This window comes from Dermacentor variabilis, chromosome 9 (assembly GCF_050947875.1).
Source record: "Dermacentor variabilis isolate Ectoservices chromosome 9, ASM5094787v1, whole genome shotgun sequence".
NCBI classification, from domain to species: Eukaryota; Metazoa; Arthropoda; class Arachnida; order Ixodida; family Ixodidae; genus Dermacentor; species Dermacentor variabilis.
This window is the reverse complement of record NC_134576.1, coordinates 113,795,546-113,814,267: the sequence shown is the minus strand read 5'-3', so window position 1 is coordinate 113,814,267 and position 18,722 is coordinate 113,795,546. Positions and strand designations below refer to the sequence as shown.

Below are 18,722 nucleotides of genomic sequence, written 5' to 3'. Positions count from 1 at the left end.
GACACAGATTTCAACAAAGTGTAGATAATTTCTAACCACAAGTAGGCTAAAATGGCAAAGGTAGTGGCTTGCCTTCTTTTTTTACGTTTTCAGGAGTGCCTCAAGAAGTCACTGGGCTTTTGACTATCCCAGGAAAGCGCTTTAATTTGACAGCATTGGTCAAAAAACACGCAGCAAGATGAAATGAGTGGTGATGCTGAGAAGAAATTCGAGTAAACGACATTCGTGCCACCTATAATTCCTTCACTGTAATGTATTTCACAGGAAGAACGTTTTGTTTTTTAAGAAACCTGCGGAAAAAGCCCTAACTTCTCGGACGTTGTTTCTGCCCTTGATTTGTCTCGCTTCTGTAGGTGGTCTACACGCTACAGAAAACAAACCAGGAGAACTGTCCACCGGAGTCACTGCAAATGCATCGATAGGAACATCGACGTTACATGTCTTGTACGCAAGTAGCAGAAGTTGCGTAGCTTCAGCACATATAAGGCCACAGGAAAAAGGAAATGGACCATTTCATGTAGTTTTTAGGCAATAGAAGGCGGTTAGCTCCGGTAGACATAAAAAAACGCGAGGGAGTCAACCACTAGCCGTTGTCGCTGCAAAAACTCATCAAACATTTTACACAATATACATCACAACACTTCAGTCTAGACACGCTGTCCCGGTTCGCTAAACCAAAACTCTTTTTTATGTTTTGAATTTATTCAAAATTAAAGAGCACCCCGTATCAATCTGCCTGTGAAGTTGCGTCAGCGGCGGCGTTTAAGCTTGGTGGCGTTTATCACAGGGTAAAAAAATGGCCGCTCATTTCCTGGGCGCAAGCTGGTCAGGTCCTCGCCCCGGTCCTTTCTGGCCGCGAGCTCGGCGAGGCTCAGAATGGGCGCATCCGGGGGCACGAAGGCGGAGGTTCCGAACAGAACCGAGCGCGCCATCTCTCCAAAGGCATTGTCGACGTCTCGGATGTTAGTTTCGTTAAAGGGAGCGGCGTGCAAGGGATCGTATGGCGACTCCCAGCGGAAACGCGCCAGAAGGTGTATGGCAAAAGCGTTCCGCCAGTACGGGTAGGCGTGTGGCTCGTACAGGGCGCCTAGCATGTCCGTTCCGGTTTCCAGGCCATAGTGCATTCGATGGACGAGGTGCGGATGCGGTTGGTAGAGAACTTTGGCGGGCACCTCGCCCGCGTTGTAATACCAACGCGAGTCATTCAACCTGCGCAGTGAAAAGTAGAGCCGTTGAAGCGACAAGGCGCCCCCGCATCTCTACGTGCTTCGAAACAATTTCTTTAAAGAGATATTGAATGTAGTTAAGATAATCTGTAACTCGGGACTGCCGCGCACTTCCTCCTGGTTTACTTAACGGAGGGCAAGTGCTTCTTTTCTGTCTTCAATCTAGCTTTGTCCTCAGGCAAAAGGGGGTAGATAAGTGGCAAACATACGGAAGACTTCGAGCCGAGGCAAGGCAGCAGTGTGTTACGCTCACGACTACGCACATGGCGCCACCTACAGCGGCCTGCACACCTGCCTGAACTTCATCTAACCAGTACAACATAACATTGAACACGTGACGTGGGAATGTCGAGCAGACGATGCGCTGTGAAAAAAGTACTTCCGTCAGGAACGCATACGAGAAGTGGATATGACCACTGGGCGGCCTAGACGACTCTAACATGGCCCATGAGCCTCTGCTGGCTGCAGCGAGGAAATTCTGGCTATAAAACCAGTTGTACATTCGTCTCCTTGCATTGCGCCTTGCACTCCGGGCACAGTATTCCCCATTGCCATTGTTAGTAATAGGCAAAACAGTGGCATCACTATTGAAAACGTTATTCAACCAATCAATAAGGCTGCGCGAATACTACTCTTTCAAACCCCATTGAGTACCAAATGTATCATAACCATAAGCGTATTAGAGGCTCCATTGCACAACATTTGGACGACACACACGGAAGAGAAACACACACCACAGAGCGCTACTTGCAACTATCGCTTTATTTCCTTGTCAATGGAGTAAATACTGGCAGATGCTCGGAGGGAGGGGGGCAGGGTAACGACAAAACAAAAAGATTTTACAAACACGGCCATCCACCAATGCCAAGCCAGCTTTGTGATGTGATCACTTTTGGCATCGCAAAATGTTTGCAAATTTGTCCTCTATATGTGCCGTCCAAATGTTGCGCAGTCGAGTCTCTAATATACTATACCAACACGCCCAGTCTTCAACCTTCTTTGTTAAAAGTACAAATGGAGTATTAGGGAAAAATTATCAGCTTGTTCACATACCCGGAAATCTTCCCGGGAAGCGCGAATGATAGTGGTTAGGCTTTAGGCGTCTAGATCCTCGTGGGAACTAATGTTGGAAACCACGACCGTTGGTGTTAAGGCAAAGGCGATTACGGCACTTTCAATTAGGGTAGAGTTAATTAAGGCACTCGTAACAACGACCTTTGTATTGAGCAAACAAGTGATATGAAGTAACAACGCATTCCACTGAATATGTCAATTAACTTCTCGAATGTCTCGTGATCGCCCAGGCTTTTGTCTCCATCCCCATTAGCGTATGCTAAAGTGAAATGCAAACCTCCATTTTCTTTGGTCGCTCTCAAGTTATTGCTGCAAAATAAATTATTAAGCACAACCATTTTTTATGTTATTTGCCGCGATATGCATTTCTTGCGACCAAGTATTTGTAGTCTTACATATTCGCAACTCCTGCCCAAGGTCCCTACGAGAAGATAGTAGAATAATTGAAATGAAAAACAATCTTTAGATAATTACCTGGCCAAGAAAATTACACTCGTAAGAGCGTCGCCATGATGGAATTAGCATTGCGGCTAACGCGCGATTATACACAGATATGTGGAAATAAACGTATAAAATGCTCCAACCACTTGCATTTTATTGCAAAAACAAGCATCTGCACTTGACGTTTGCACAGATTTTATGTGCGCTTCATCCCGTATTTCTTTCCTAGAAAGACCCAGTATTTTTCTTCTTTATTTAATTATGTGTGTGTGTGAGGGTAAGTGTGTGCACCCCTAAACTAGCTAACTTATCGACTGCCTAAGCTTTTGTGCATTGGATCTTCTCTGAATCACCCCTCGTCGTCCACGCCTGCTGTTGATTCACACTGAGAACTCAACTTCACCTGCACTGGGCCTTAGAAGACAACCTTCTTAAATACCAGGAGCCTTCATTGCTCCACCTCAATATACAATCCTGTTGCGTGTGGTTTTCATTGCTACGTTCGCACTTAAGTTGGGTATTCGTCTGGCGAACCGGCAAACAACAAATTGCTGTATCGTGGCGGCGTGCTAGCGGTTTTCCCATCCATGCATCAGCGCTGTGCGGTAGCCTTTTCTTGTCCTTTCTCCAGAGTCAGTTATGTTGGCTGTAGTCTCCTATACCAGGGAAATTATATTCTCCCCGAACCATCGAACCCGCTTCTCAGCGGGGAAAGTGGTATCAGTAGTAGTAAAGTAGCAAAGTATTACTACTCGACTTACTGGCGGTAGGTGTCTAGGTAGAGACGAAGGAAGCGCGAATTCTTGTGAAAGAACATCACCATGTTTCCCATTAGGACACCGTCCGCAAAGTGGAGGGTTGCCTCGTATCGTAGGAAGCGTCGCAGTGACTGAATCACGAACACGTCTTTGTCGAAGTAGTATCCTCCGTAGCGCATCAGGGCTATCAGACGGAGCACGTCTGTAGCGTGGTGAGATACCTGCGTGAGAAATGCAGGTGTAGAGCAAGGAATCCACCCTCGATTTCCGCACAACACTGTGTCACATTCATAAGAGTAAGTTTATGAATGAAGTAGTAAGTTAGTAATATTTTTTAGCCAGGGTGCATGTTGAGCAGCAGGATTTCATGTTTGCCATCAACCCTCAACTTCTAATATATAGCTTAGCTATAAGTCAGGCTTGGCTTAATTTCTTTAGCTGGTTATAACTTTGCGCATAACAACACGTTCTCGCTGTAGAATAATGCGCTGAATGGCTTGTACGTTTACTGAAGTGTACATTGGGAAATCTACAGCAAAAACGAACACAGTTTTGTGCAGAACTGTCCGGCTACACGACATTCAGTAAGATGTGAATATTTTGAGGAACCTGAGCAATATAGGGTAAATATCTTCAAGTGCTTTTGAGCACATCGTCTAGGCACGCAGTTATTTTTAGTGTTCATCTGTACTGCTGCATATTGATACATGCCTATTGCGTGTTTCTTGTGGCAGATGTACGCGGGCGCCCCGACGAAGACGACGAACGCCGTCTGGCTCTCGATTTGATGGCTGAACTTGCCAGCGCTGTAGCTACGCCTTGTAAATATACTTTGTAAATAGTTTCCAGTCTCAATCCCTAGTTCGCTTGACATTTTGGTGGAGGGTGCCGTCCCCGTCCTCGCCACGGAGCTCCACAGCGGCCGCACCGTCCTGCTTTTCGCCATGGCTCCCGCTGACAAACTCGTCTCCTCCTACTCCAGCAACCCCGACGACAATGTACGTTACCGTTACCGATCCCCGCGATCCTGGCTCATTTTCCGGCGAATATAATCTCGACGCTGAAGAGTTGCTCACCCTGTATGAGCGTGTTAGCCAAAACAACCGCTGGGACTATACCATTATGCTAGCGAATGTCCTATTCTACTTGGGCGGCACTCCTCGTGTCTGGTTCCGAACACACGAGGACGAGATCTCTAGCTAGGATGCTTTCAAGAGAAGCTCACCGACTTCTTTGGAAATCCCAGCGGTCGGCAGCGGGCTGCTAGAAAAGAGCTTGCTAGCGGAGTTCAGTCTTCTACTGAATCGTATGTCCCGTACATGCAAGAGGTTCTCGCTCTTTGCCGGAAAGTCGACGTCAAAATGGCTGTGGTTTACAAAGTCGGCCACGTACTTAAGGGGATCACGGATGACGTGTTCAACTTGTTGATCTTTAACAATGTGTCCCCCATCAACGTCCTTGTAAAGGAATGCCGCCGCTTTGAACTAGCCGAAATCCCCCGCGTCATTCCACAGTGCTCCCGGCTCCCTAACGTGGCTGCGACGTCGTCTTGCATCGACCGTACCACTACCTCACCCTTAAATGAGTGCGTAACCCGTATTGTTTACCTCGAGCTCGCGGCTACAAGGCCTGCGCCGTTCCATCCATGCCCACTTGACCCCACCATTGACCAATCAGCCCCAGCGATCTCTCTCATTCAGGCAGTTGTGCGGAAAGAATTTTCCAACATTGCTTTTCCTGCTGCTTGCTCCGTCTCCCGACCTGACGGCCGACCGGCGCCGACAGCTGCGAATCACAGCGATCGGTATTCTTCTCACAAATACCGCAACCCTACCGAGTGGAGAACTCCGGACGACGAGCCCATTTGCTTCCGTTGCCTGCGCATTGGCCACGTCGCTGGCCACTGCCGGACCTCCTGGACGTCGCCGTATTCTGGCTCTTCTGTTCCCCGTCTCCTCGCCCATATGCCTACCCGTGCCGTTACTCGCCTCGCCGTGTGCCTCCTACCTCAGGCGTATCCATCGATGCCTGTCGTCGTGCTCGCTCGCCGTCACCTCAGCGCCAACGGTCCCCGTCGTCCCAGTAGCGCCGCTATTCGTCGCTGATCAATTCTGGACCCTCCCGGACGGAAAACTAGACCATGAAGCTCCTGGGGGTAGCTGTATTGTCCTCGTCGTGCAGAAATGCTCGATTAACGTTCCCAACCAACCAGAACTTACTTCATGTTCACGGCGAAGAGGGGGGGGGGATGTCACTTTGACAGCGTTAATAAATACTGGAGTCCAGGTGACCATAATGAGTTCTAACCTCCCTCGTCGAGTGAGGAAACTTCTCACGCCTCCTACTACTCGAGCCGTACGCGTGGCCCATGGTAGCATTGATGACGCCACTGGAATGTGTGCTTCCCTTATCAGTATCACCGACCGCCACGTTCCTGCTCTTTTTACAGTTCTGACCAATTGTCCCCATGACTAAATCCTGGGACTGGACTTTCTTACGGCGCATTCAGTTTTGATCGACTGTTCCGCCGCTACCGTTTGCCTCGAACTTCCTCTGCTCGCGAATATTCGTGCCGAACTGCCGAACAACTTTAGTACGACCATCTTCATCCGCCTGCCGCCTAAAGCCATGACTTTCGTCGATTTGCTATCATCTTTCCCTTTGTCCGATGGTGATTACGTTGTGATTACCTGATATCCTTTTAATACGCAATATCACTGTGCCCTTGTCCGTCATCACCGTCGCTGATAACCGGACATGCCTCCCCGTCGTCAATTTTGGCCTGACTAAGGAAATTATACCCCAAGGCATATCGATTTCAATTCAGCGTGCTATAGGTGATGACCACATCACGACGTTTTAAATTGACGTCTGCTCAGGTTCTTCACTATGTCCAGAGGGTGCTATTTGCCCTGACGCAACATTTCGTCCCATGATTGCTGCGTACCTATTGCCTGAACAAGCAGCGCCTCTGTGCCGCCTTTTGGGTTCCTACCACGACATCTTCGACCTCAACAATCGCCAATTAGACGAGACTTCAATTGTTAAGCATCACATAAATACTGGTGATGCCATTCCTACTCATCGGCGGCCATATCGAGTTTCTACTTCAGAGCATAGGGTTATTCAAGATGAAGAGAACAAGATGCTTGCCAAAGGTATTGTTCAACCGACGTCGAGCCCTTGGGCGTCTTCCATGGTACATGTAAAAAAGAAAGAGGCACAGGGCGTTTCTGTGTAGATTATCGTCACCTAAACCTCAATACAAAGAAAGACGCCTACCCTTTGACTCACATTGACGACGCCCTAGATTGTCTCCATGATGCCAAATACATTTCATCAAGAGACCTTCGGTCTGTTTATTAGCAAACTTCTGCGGATGAAAAGGACCAAAAAAGGACCGCGTTCGTCGCCCCTGGTGGCTTATATCAATTCAAAGTTATGCCATTCGGTCTGTACACGCCCCAGCAACGTTCGAACCTATGATGGACTCTTTACTTCACGGGTTCAAATGGTCAACATGTCTTTGCTACCTATATGACGTTCTCGTATATTCACCTATATTTGAAACACACCTTGAGCGCTTATAAGCTGTTCTTCAAGTCTTCCGCGAGGCTGGGCTGTAACTAAATTCATCGAAATGTCACTTCGGTCGTCCGCAGGTTACAGTGCTGGGCCACTTCGCATACGCTTCCGGTATTCAACGAGACAGGAAATTCGTGCTGCCACGTCTTTCCCTGTACCTCCGTTTGTCAAAGACGTCCGAAGTTTTGTAGGGCTCTGCTCCTGCATCCGACGCTTCGTTAAAGGCTTCTCAGCGATTGCCCGACCGCTTACTGATCTTCTGAAGAAGGATGTGCTGCTTACATGAGGCTCCGCTAAAACTGCCGTGTTTGCCCAGCTCAACAACATTCTCACCACGCCACCTAAACTGGCCACCTTTGACCCGCCCTCTCCTACAGAGGTACGTACTGATGCCAGTGGTCGCGGTATCGGAGCCGTCTTAGCCCAGCGCCAACATGCCGGGTCAAGATCGTATTATCGCCTACGCTAGCCGCCTCCTCGCAGCAGCGGAGCGCAACTATTCGGTCACAGATCGTGAATACCTGCCTCTAGTCTACGCGGTTTTCAAATTCCGCCCGTGATTGTATGGAACGCTCTTCTCTGTAATCACGGCCACCACGCGCTCTCCTGGTTTTCTTCACTCAAGGAACCTACCGGCCGGCTTGGTCGCTGGGCTCTGCGGCTGCAAGAATATTTCTATGCAGTAGTGTATAAGTCTGGCCGATTACATCAAGACGCCGAATGTTTATCACGCTATCGGGTGGACGAACCACCCGCCGACCCTGACCCCGATGCCGACGCTTGCGTTTTCTCCGTTTCTCAGCTGCTACACGTTGCCGACGAGCAACGCCTTGATGCCGCCTTGCACGCCATCATTGCCGGCTTGGAATCTTCGTTTTGTGATTCGTCCCTTCTCCTGTTTGTTCTCCGGCATGGTGTATTATATCGCCATAATGTACGCCTCGACGGTGCTGCCCTATTCCTCGTCATTCCTTAGCACCTCCGGTCAGTTGTTCTCCAAGAACTTCATGATTTAACAATGGCAGGTCACCTTGGCGTCTCCCGCACCTTCGACCAGATTCGCCAACGCTTCTTTTAACCAGGCCTTGCCCGCTCCGTCCAGAAATACGTTGCGGCGTGTGAGAAAGGCCAGCGCCTAAAACATAATCGGCGCTCCCTGCCAGATGCCTTCAATCGCTTGATCTAATTCACCAAGCATAAGTATAGGAGCTGGTTATGAAGAAATCAAATATACCCCAAATGTAAACACTCCGAATCCCTTCTTACATCACCATGGCTCCACATCGCGAGAGCTTTCACACTATTAGAAAGAGTACTAGCACTCTGCTTTGAAAGAGTAAAATCTTTCGGTAATGAGTACAAGACCTCTGTTTTGGGGAGTAGAAACACTGGGCTTGGAGGAGTAGAAGTACTCGTTTTGTAGGAGTAGAAGCACTCTGTCTGGGAGAGTACTTAACAGCGCCATAGTTCTTTTTACTGATCATTGTGGGAAACACATAAGTGGTAGGGGCATAAGGATGTCTGGCTGAAGAGAATTCATTTACCTTTATGGAAATGCTAACAATCTCAGTGGGGAAACCAGCGGGGAAGAAGGTGAAGTTGAGGCGTTTAAGAAAGTGAGTGTAGTTCCCTACAGAGCCGTAGGGACTACAGTGAACGTATATCTTTTCGGGCCGGCGCTTCAAATTCATGGAGTTGAATGCCACCACATCAAAAAAGCCCACTTTGGCCGCGTTGTACCTGTCCTGGGCAGTACTGTTACTGATGTGGAGAGGGTATCGGAACTATGTGAAAGTGCACTAGTACTCCCTTGCGGTGGGGTGATAAAACTCCGTCAGGAGGACTCCCCCTGAAAGGGTGTCTATCTACACTCGAAGAGGGAGCAAAATATGGGACAAACATCTACTCCCTTGAAGAGAGTTCCCAGAACTCTCTTAGTTTTTACACTCTAAGAACAGTTGCACCCTTTTGGGTGCATATTTTTGACACAAGAATAGCCGTCATCTGTCTTGTCCGCATTTCCTTATTTTAACCCTGCGAGCCCGGTACTTCCAAGTGACGAACGACATGCGGGTTATCAGCACGAAAGAGCATTTTAGACAGGAAGGTAACGAGCACAGCGTTTTCACGAAAGGAAACGCAAGCAACACAGATGATGATTATTGTTGTGTTGCAAATTTACACCCTAAAGGTAGCAACTATTTAGACTGTAGAGTGTACTCGTAATGCGTATTTTTCTTTCTAGCTTGAAGTGGCTTGGCGCCTTTGGAAATTAATAATTTTCGGTCGGCAAGTATTGCGCTAGAAGCACAATGCTTTCAAGGCTTCATGCGCGCGGAACATACTTCTTATGTGTTCTGAAAACTAATGCAGGCTAAAAATTCTACTGAAGAAATCGTGATAAACACCGCTGCAAGAACGTCGGAAGGCAAAAGCACAAATACTAGACAGATACATTTACCAATATGAATCATTGCCATGGTAGCGACACTATAGCAACGCCACAGTTCCCTCTAGTGATCATTTTGGGAAACATATAGGTGGTAGGGGATTCACGCAGTCTGGCTGAAGCGATTTTGTTTACCTGTATGGGAATGCCAAAAATCTCAGTGGGGAAAACAACAGGGATGAAGGTGAAGTTGATGCCTTCCAGAAAGCGAGTGTAGTTCCCTTGAAAGCCGCAAGGACTGCAGTGAACGTATATCTTTTCGGGCCGCTGGTTCAGATACATGGAGCGGAAGGCCACCACGTCAATAAAGTCCACTTCTACCTGATTGTACCTGCGCAGATACCGAGATGATTGCAGTTAACAGCGAATACCTTTCAAGAGGGCGTTACAAGCTTGGTAATCATGAAGAAAAAATCGCAGAGTAATACTTGACATGTCATTCATGTTGAAGAGTTAACTGCATCAAATTTGCAACAAGAAAGTCGTGATTTGAGTTGAACCCGCAATTGATTTGATCGCGCTATAGAAAGTAGCCGCAAACTGCCGAAACATACATGCAAAAACAAAGACGCATCATGGCGGCCATTACGTAGTTCCATTTCCTGCAGCAATAAATTGCGATACTTGCAGCAAAGAAAAGCATGGTGTTCGGTACCGGCATCGGTTCCTCGAGGGAGCCGTTAAGCGTGCCAATTAATTTTTCCACAATTCATCGTTTCCAGCCTGCTTTGCGATTCAAGTGAGGTATTAAAAAAAATTAGGACAAATTTTCTACCACCCGTGATGCGCTCAAAATTTTCCAGCTACATGTGGGACCTGCAATGCAAATTTAATGTCCGAAAACTTGGCGATATTGTCCCGTTTACTTAATAGATGTAATATTAGTAATAGTACATATAGTACATAGTAGTAATAGCAGTTCTAATAGTACATATTAGTAGTAGTAATAAGTGGTAGTATAGTACATAGTAGTACATATAGCACATAGTAGTAATAGTAATAATAGTACATATCAAACTACCGCCGCATGTTGCCAGATGCTTGAGATTGAGTAATGGTTGTCAGGTACACAGTGTAGTGCAGCCGACAAAAACAACATGCTCTGCATATTTCTCGGTCACGTGAACGTGAAGCTTTCGTCAAGCGGTTAAATAAATGCCACGCAACAAAGTATAAAACTCTGCAGAGCGTTTTGCACAAACCATGTGACGCGCGTGACCGCGCTTTACACTGTATTTGTGATTGGCCCGCTTAGCTTCGACAATACATCCTGGCTGGGCGCGCATACTTGACCCGGCCGATCCTGGAGACAGCGAAACAGTAAACAGCGGTTTGCTCGGCGGAAGACCGACTAAAGTATATGTGCCAAACATAAACCCCGAAAATTTGCATAAAAAGGTTTGCTTCATTGAAGCAATTGTGCTCGTTATTGTGTATATTTCTTGCAATCAGAATACTTAGGTATCGTGCTTTTTGTCACTATGTAATTCCGTAAAGAAAGCATGGCCAGCATCGTGGACATTGTGGGCATGCGTGACTCTCACGCCTCCCCTGAGATCTAGTTTTCCCGCATAGCTCGTCTCCTGCAGAGCGGCTTCGCCCGCCGCGTGGCCTGGCGCCCGCGGCGGTTAGAGTGGTTGAAGCGCAGTGCGAGAGATGGCGCGAGTGTTGCGCTGCTAACGCCGCCTCACGGCAGGGTTACTTGGGGGCGCAGGGCAGAACGGGCTGGCTCTTCCCCGGCTGGTCGACGCGCGTGGACGTCCCGCGCGCGCGCGCGGCGACCGATGCTTCTGCGAGACCGCCTCGCGTGGCCGCCTTCGAACGCACCACCGTTGGCGTGACCGAACACGCGAACGACCAGGCGTTGGGATCCAGCATGGGGCGAACATATTCGCTCGCTTCCGGTCGCGGTGAGTCAGACTTCTAGATTTGTCGCGCGCCCATCGGCATGTTTTGTGGATGGCAACTCGGCTAGCAGGCACTGATCTATGAAAGGTGCAATAAATGCCCTTGTGATTGTTTGCACTACTGTGTTGTCGTTCCTTTGTCCCAAGAGCACGGGTGAGAGAGCCCACAACATAAGCAAGGGTATTAAAGCTGAGAGCGGTGTCCTAGCAGTGAGCCATTCCACAGACTGCATCATCACGCAGGCTCGGTCAGGAGAGTCCGGTAGGGGCCGCAAAGAATGATTTACTTTAAACCAAGCTGAAAAACGTTGATATCCCTTACGTGTCTTCGGTTCTCAGCAGAACAGGGAGCGATAATTTCACTACCGGCCCCCTTTGAATAGTATAGAGAGCTGTATCATAGCCAGAAGTGTTCGGCTTGTCAAATTCGCTGACTTACCTAACCAAGTGCAGTATGTCTGGCACTATATCATAGTTGTACCCTGAAAGTTCGTCCGCGTCATAGAAGCTCTTTGGAAGATGCTCCTGTTTGGGGGTTCCAGTACGGGAGAACTTCAAAAGGCCGTAGGTTGTCCCGCCAGCCACGAGGAAGGTTATGAGAGCCAGGACCACGCTAAAACAAAAGAACGAGATTGGAATACATCACAGTCACTGCCCCAATGTTTGAATAATCAAATTATTGCCGTGACATATAACGCGTCCTAGATATACCGAAGCTGGGGCACTTCAATTCATAAGGTCAAGCTATCTTGCCCGAATGCCATAGAAAGCATCGAATGCTCCCGACAAAGCTGCGGTGATTTTAGCGTCACTCTTTGGTCACGACCGGCTTTGGCAGCGGCTCATGCATAGCATATCTGTGCACACTGCTTTATAACATCGTGCTACCTAGACCGAAATTTCTATTGCCCGGTCCAGCCTGACCAGAGCATGGACGTCGAAACCACGGCGGCTTATCAACACCACATAGATTACAAAAGGCCTGTTGTCTTCGATTCATGACGTCGTGCTACCTCGCCCTTAATCTCGAATGCCAAGGCTGATGTGACGATAGGTTTGACGTCAAATCAACCCTAGCGTCACACCAGACGATACGATACAGGGATGCTGCCGTTACTCGGGAGCATCCCTGTAGGATTGCGTGGCGGTCAACAGGCCTTGTGCAATATTGGTGCCGTTGGGCTTACTCAATAGCGTCCCGATTAGATTATTTGGTAATCGGGAAACGTAGTATTGGCATCAGGGATCGAACTGCACCGGTCTTGTGCTATCTAAGAGGCATTGGCATTTAAGTGTAAATTTCTGTTCTAGGTAGCATGACGTCACAAACCAGACTGCACAGGCCTGCTATATAAAAGGGTTTGAGTCGAAGCTGCGGCCCTAGTTGGGGATTGAGCAGCGATGGTCGGAAAATTAGTTTTTGCACTACGCTTTTGCCACCATTCTCTCCTTTTAACACAGCTAATTCATCTTTGTTCTTTGCGCACAAATTGAGAGACAAGGATGTTCGTACCTCCGAGGTGTTTTATTTTCAGTACGTTTATGGAAGACGATATGGACTGAAGTAAAGTACGAACATATAGCTAGCTTGCTGTGTACTTGTAGCCTATGAAATTATTTGGAAATATGACACAAGTTTTATATTTCTAATTTATACATAAACCGAATTGGTTACATCGAAAATTATCTTCACCGGAAACTTGAGGTTGAAAATGTGCATTAATGTGTTTATGCCAGTTGCGCTGAGACGTTCGACTACAGTGTTCATCATAAGCTCTAGAATCGTTGAACACTCAAGGTAAGTAAAGTAGTTTACATTTAAAGTACAACAATGTACATTAATACACAAGCCTCTTCGTTCTTTATTGTCTGAAACATGGCAAGGATATCAGTTCGCCTCTTTGAGTTTGAAAGAACGAGAAACTTGAAAAGTAACTTCAGAATTTTCTCTCCATGGCGTTCTGGTTACATTATAGTGCAGCTTGTATAACATATTTCAGATTTATTCTTACTGTACACTAGCAGTTTACGCAGATAGGTCTGGAGGTATAATGCAACGTCTCCGCCAAGTACATAAGTATTCCGGTTATAAACAAACAGTGATACTTCCAAAACTGGTATCTAAAGAACAAATCAACAAACCGTTAGAGCTATGCATAGGCAAATCTTCGTTGGATTTACCGTTTCGCTCAATGTTCTCAAAATTAATATTATCATATTCTTTTCAAGCCTGGGTGTTAATTTTTTATATATTCAATGAAATATACACGTGTACTGTGTATTAGGACAATTTATGCATACAATGTGTAATTTCAAGATCAACCATCCATTACGTCAGTAGTCAACCACTATTCGTAAATGGAATTTCGTCTTCAGACTCTTGAAAGTACTCATGGCGACCTGTCAACTTTCACATTCGCAAAATTGCGCAACCAAGAACCGAACGAGATCTTTCCTGTTTTAAGCCTTTCTATAGCACTCTCGAGAACATTTTGAATCATACAGACGCGCTTTATTAACAATGATTTACCTTCTGAGGCACCACAACCGCAGTCACAAACTTGGTTTAACAATTAACGACAAGGATGATATTTTTTTTTAGGTGACACCGACTTTTTGAGCAACTTTCTTTTTTCTCATACTAACCTTTATGGGAACTTCTCGGTATCAGCTTGTTCGATGAAAGTGTCTCTGGCGTTTTCTTTATAATCTCAAGGCTTCCAAATCAATTTTCTAAGAACGACAAGTTGACATTATTCGCAAACTGAATTTACTATACGTAACACGTTATAGAAAATTCAGTATAATCGTAAAACTAGTTGAAATTGGTATGGGTTGCGAAAAATTTGGTAGACTTGTCAGGCATGCTGAAAGCTAGAAAATTACTACAGAAATAATTACAAAAAGACCGTCAACAGTAATGAGCAAGGCATTTGACTAAAGTAGGGACACAGATAGATAGATAGATAGATAGATAGATAGATAGATAGATAGATAGATAGATAGATAGATAGATAGATAGATAGATAGATAGATAGATAGATAGATTAGATAGATAGATAGATAGATAGATAGATAGATAGATAGATAGATAGATAGATAGATAGATAGATAGATAGATAGATAGATAGATAGATAGATAGATAGATAGATAGATAGATAGATTGATTGATCGATCGATCGTCGAAGATCACTTTTAATATGAACAAACAAGCTTTCTCCCATCTTTACATGAGAATTTAGAGCTAAAAATAGCAATTTTATTATAGCGACTGAGTTAGTTGTGTAAACTTGATGGCTGATGTTCTTTTAAAGTTTTACGACTTCAGGAAACTGTTGCGTAAAAATAGGTGTTTCAAATAAAAATTTATTGCCACCGCTTGCAGTAGGTAGATATTAACTTGTACTTATCAATGCAATATCTTCCAGGAAAACCAGTCGAAAACATTACGCATTAAAGAATTCCCCGGAGCGCAGCACAAATTAAACGGCCGGACGAACGCAAACTTCCATAAAGCCAACTCGTTTAGAATCTGACGCGGCTGCGACAAAGCCAGCAACACTTATTCGGAAAGAAGCCTTTGCGCGCGAAAGTTGCTGCCTTGCGCTTGCATAAAATGCAGCCTCCGTAGACTGTCATCGAACGCGTGTCCTTGTGCTGAGTGGCAGAATGCCCTAACGACAAAGCAACTTTGCGTTGTGTAAACAGCTAATAGAGAGAGAGAGAGAGAGAGAGAGAGAGAGAGAGAGAGAGAAGAAAAAAGCGTTTCATGGTATATGACCATGTTGACTTCTCTAATGCACAGTCCTTGTCAAAAGTATACGAGCCATGTCGGTATGCCCGATGTTTTACCACACTAGGGATTGAGAAGAGCTCCGGCACTCAGTACGCAGAGATAGAGTGTGTCAGGAGCGCCAAGAAAATTGAATCCCAAAAATACATGGGGAAGGCTCTGCGTAACCCAAATTTTGACGCAAGCTGAACGATCCCGTCAACCTGTGATTGCCACAGTGTTGATTCAATCTGGGTAAATTGGTCAGCTGCTCCCGATTAGGTTTAAGCACGTTTAGGTTTCTCTATATTAGGTGTCTGCAAGTTTGCATCCCATATGACTCTGTTTCCCATCGTTTTTGCATGGGAATCACCACAAAGGGAAAGATGAAGGACAGGTAGCGGCGATTCGATCTTTTCCTTCTTGCTCATCGTCAGTCGTCAGAGTGGCTCTCCGCTTCAATTACCGCAAGTTTCTGCCCTTAACGTTCCTCGACTATAAGAATCAAACAGAACTGAGAAGAGCGAATCTTAGTAAACACCGGAAAGGATTTCAGACATACCACAGTAAGAGTACGACCAAACGACTGTAGAGGCCGGCCGGACAAGTCATTCCTTTCGGGAGTCGAGGCAGCTGATTTCGCGGCTCCATGATGGCTACGTGTACTTGTTCTGAACAATTACTGGCACATGCCCACTGCCGGCGCAAACCAGCATGCACGCGGGAAGAGGAAGAAGAAGAAAAAGCAAATATAAATAAGGTCCTAGGATTCAATGGCGTCCGAATACACAGCGAAGTATACACAGCAACATTGTAAACTTTGAAAACCACACTTCACTGTGATGCTTGCAAAAGAAGTACGTGGATTTTTTAAATTTTTTTTACGTTACCCGAGCAGATGACGCAAAACCGAAAGTAGCACTAAAGGAGCATCGTCCGGAACGCTTTTCTTGCTTGTTTTCATTCATCTAAAGGCTGATACCCTCTAAGAGGGATCAAACTAGAATGGTGTGGAGATAGCTAAACGACCACACAAATGAAATTAGACTTGTTCTTAAAAAGAAACTCCTCTAAACGGGTCAAGTTTAACAGTACAATCCTTATAATGAAATCCATCGGGGCGTATGGTCTGAAAAAAAGTATATGGATAAGGTGGAAATTAAAATGTATTTAAATTACAATGGTTTTAAATATTCGCAAATAGAATTTATACTCGCTGATCTTTGTTTCGCTCCAGACGTATGTGCGATGGCATTTTAACAGAAATCTTTTTTTAAAACTTGTTCAATTCCTTCCGCAGTCAACACCTTGATATTGTAAACAGCTCTCTCCAACGAACGTGATCACCAATTTCTTAGAAACTTCTCAAAATTGTGACTACATTTGCCAAGGTTGCTCAATTTCTTGATGGTCGACACGTACTTCCCATGGCCTTCGAGATCCTGCAGCCAACAGGGAGATCTCGAAGGACATGCCGTCGTTTCTGTAGTTAGAACTGCTTCCGGGAGGAGGATGCTGTCTTGTGATGTTCTCCGCTCGTTGATGCGTCGTTGCCATCGTCGGAATACCTTATAGCCGCCGCCGGGCGAAAATTAGGCGGTGCTTAACTTAAACTTACAAAGCGCAATTTCGCAGTGTTTCGCGCTGTGCTCGTAATAACACACGGACGAAAATCGCACACTGAATTTTTAACCTCTTCTGGTTGACCTGTTTTCACGGTTCCGTAACACAACAAATCTCACCTCATGAATCCCCACTGGAGGGCTAAGCGAGATAAATCCTGATATTCAAGTGATGTGGTGTCACCGAGGGAAAACTGAGTAAGCGTATCTCGACTTGGGTTACTGAGAAAACAACCATCCGCGTATGAGGATTCTAACAAAAATGAACATTCCAACAAGCTCATGCGGATACGTGCAATGAAGCACGTATGTTGTACCCAAAATCAAGTCGATACTGACTGCTTTTCAGCCCAATAAGGTACAAGACGGCTCACCTGCCAAGTATTAATTTGTTCAGTGCGAAAACATTCTAAGGCACTGCTTTGGGCTGAATTCACGTTTGCGCTGAGCTTTTGGGACTAGGTGACCTGTAGTCAGAACGCCGCTGCTAAAATTAAGGTGCGTGGCAACAACAGTGGGGTGCGGAGTACATATGTTGCGCGCGAGAGTAACTGATATCCCTTCATGTTGGCGTGACGTGGGTGAGGCCGCGAGGCAAGTGAACGAGGGAAGCGCCTGCATGCAAAGAAAATCGCGTACCGGGTAAAGTACGAGGGAGCGATTGCGTGACAAAGCAGCGCCACCTAGAGGACGGTGTAGGTAACCTTGAGCGAAGTGGAGATGGAGACACGAGGCGAAGGGTCGCGGCGGAGGAAGCTAGGTGTATGCGCGCTGCGGTGACCACCTCTGACAGTTGCTAGATTTTCTTTACGATGCATGCGTATCGCGTTCGTCTCCTGATAACATCGTCCTGCTGCCCTGTACGCTGTGTGTTCGTGTGAATGCGTGCGACGGTGGGTCGACGTTGGCGGCCCAATCTCGCGTGCGCAAAGGTAAGAAGCGCGCCGTATTCCGTCACGCGCATGTTACCTGAGCAGGGGAAAGAGGGGTAGGGGCGTTGTACTTCAGCCGTGAGTGGTCGCGCGGGCTTTATCTTGAAAGCGGTATCTTTTAGGGGCACAGTCTACGTAATCCCACGGCTATGTTCTCACCAATTAGTGTCTGTTGAAGCGACAGACAGAGCGAGTGTCACTTCGCTCGCTGTTGCTGCCGCGATTCCTCACGCCAGCGTTTTGCAGGCGAGTGTCCGGGGTGATCGAGGGTGAAGCGCTCATGTTTGCTTGTACGCGCTGACGCGATGCTGGGTGATTAGATATTATGTGAATGTTAAAAATAGCGCGTTCTACTCCGGCGGCTGCTTGGTATGGTGCAGCGTTGCGAACATGGCATTGAGTACGATACGTGATGCGGACAGTGTAAGCGTCAAGGTGCACCGAATTCCGATAGCGTCGTGTGCACTGTAGAACCCATACGCTTACTCGTCACCGGCGTTCGCGAAGGATAACGTCACTGTAACTTTTCTTATATTCCGTCTTTAGGATGCGAGCTGAACGCTATACTCGCGTCAAAGAGGCACAAGATGTTCTGTGTCGAGTTACTTATGTTTCAGCTTTGCGTGTAAGTGGTGGGCATATTGTGTGCAGCATGCAGAGGGCCAAAATAACTCTCTTTGATAACTAATGACTGAGCTACTGAATGAAAACCAGGGTAATTGTTGTTGACTCCTATTAACGTTGTGTGGCCTGTTTGTGTATTAGCCAGTGTTTTCATTTCGTTTGTGTACCATGTCATTCTGTCACTGCGCAGTAAATAATGGACTATGCATACGACTTTAGCTTGGGGTAAGTTCGGCATTCCGCGACGAAGAGATGTACATGCGGACCCCGTAGTACCTCGTTGCAAGGTGCGTACTACAAATATAAAATGTACGTCTTATACAACGGTGTC

The 18,722-nt window shown here is 46.5% G+C and overlaps 1 protein-coding gene across 1 annotated transcript; it reads right to left on the bottom strand.

Annotated features, from left to right (window-relative positions):
* Positions 1-590: 590 nt before the first annotated feature.
* On the bottom strand, positions 591-15,883 carry LOC142558145 (uncharacterized). Its single transcript, XM_075670305.1, has 5 exons — positions 15,776-15,883; positions 11,880-12,053; positions 9,669-9,864; positions 3,503-3,720; positions 591-1,209 (listed from the first exon to the last, which is right to left on the bottom strand). The coding sequence occupies exons 1-5, from the start codon at positions 15,862-15,864 to the stop codon at positions 750-752; spliced, it is 1,137 nt and encodes a 378-aa protein (XP_075526420.1). The 5' UTR covers positions 15,865-15,883; the 3' UTR covers positions 591-749.
* Positions 15,884-18,722: the final 2,839 nt, after the last annotated feature.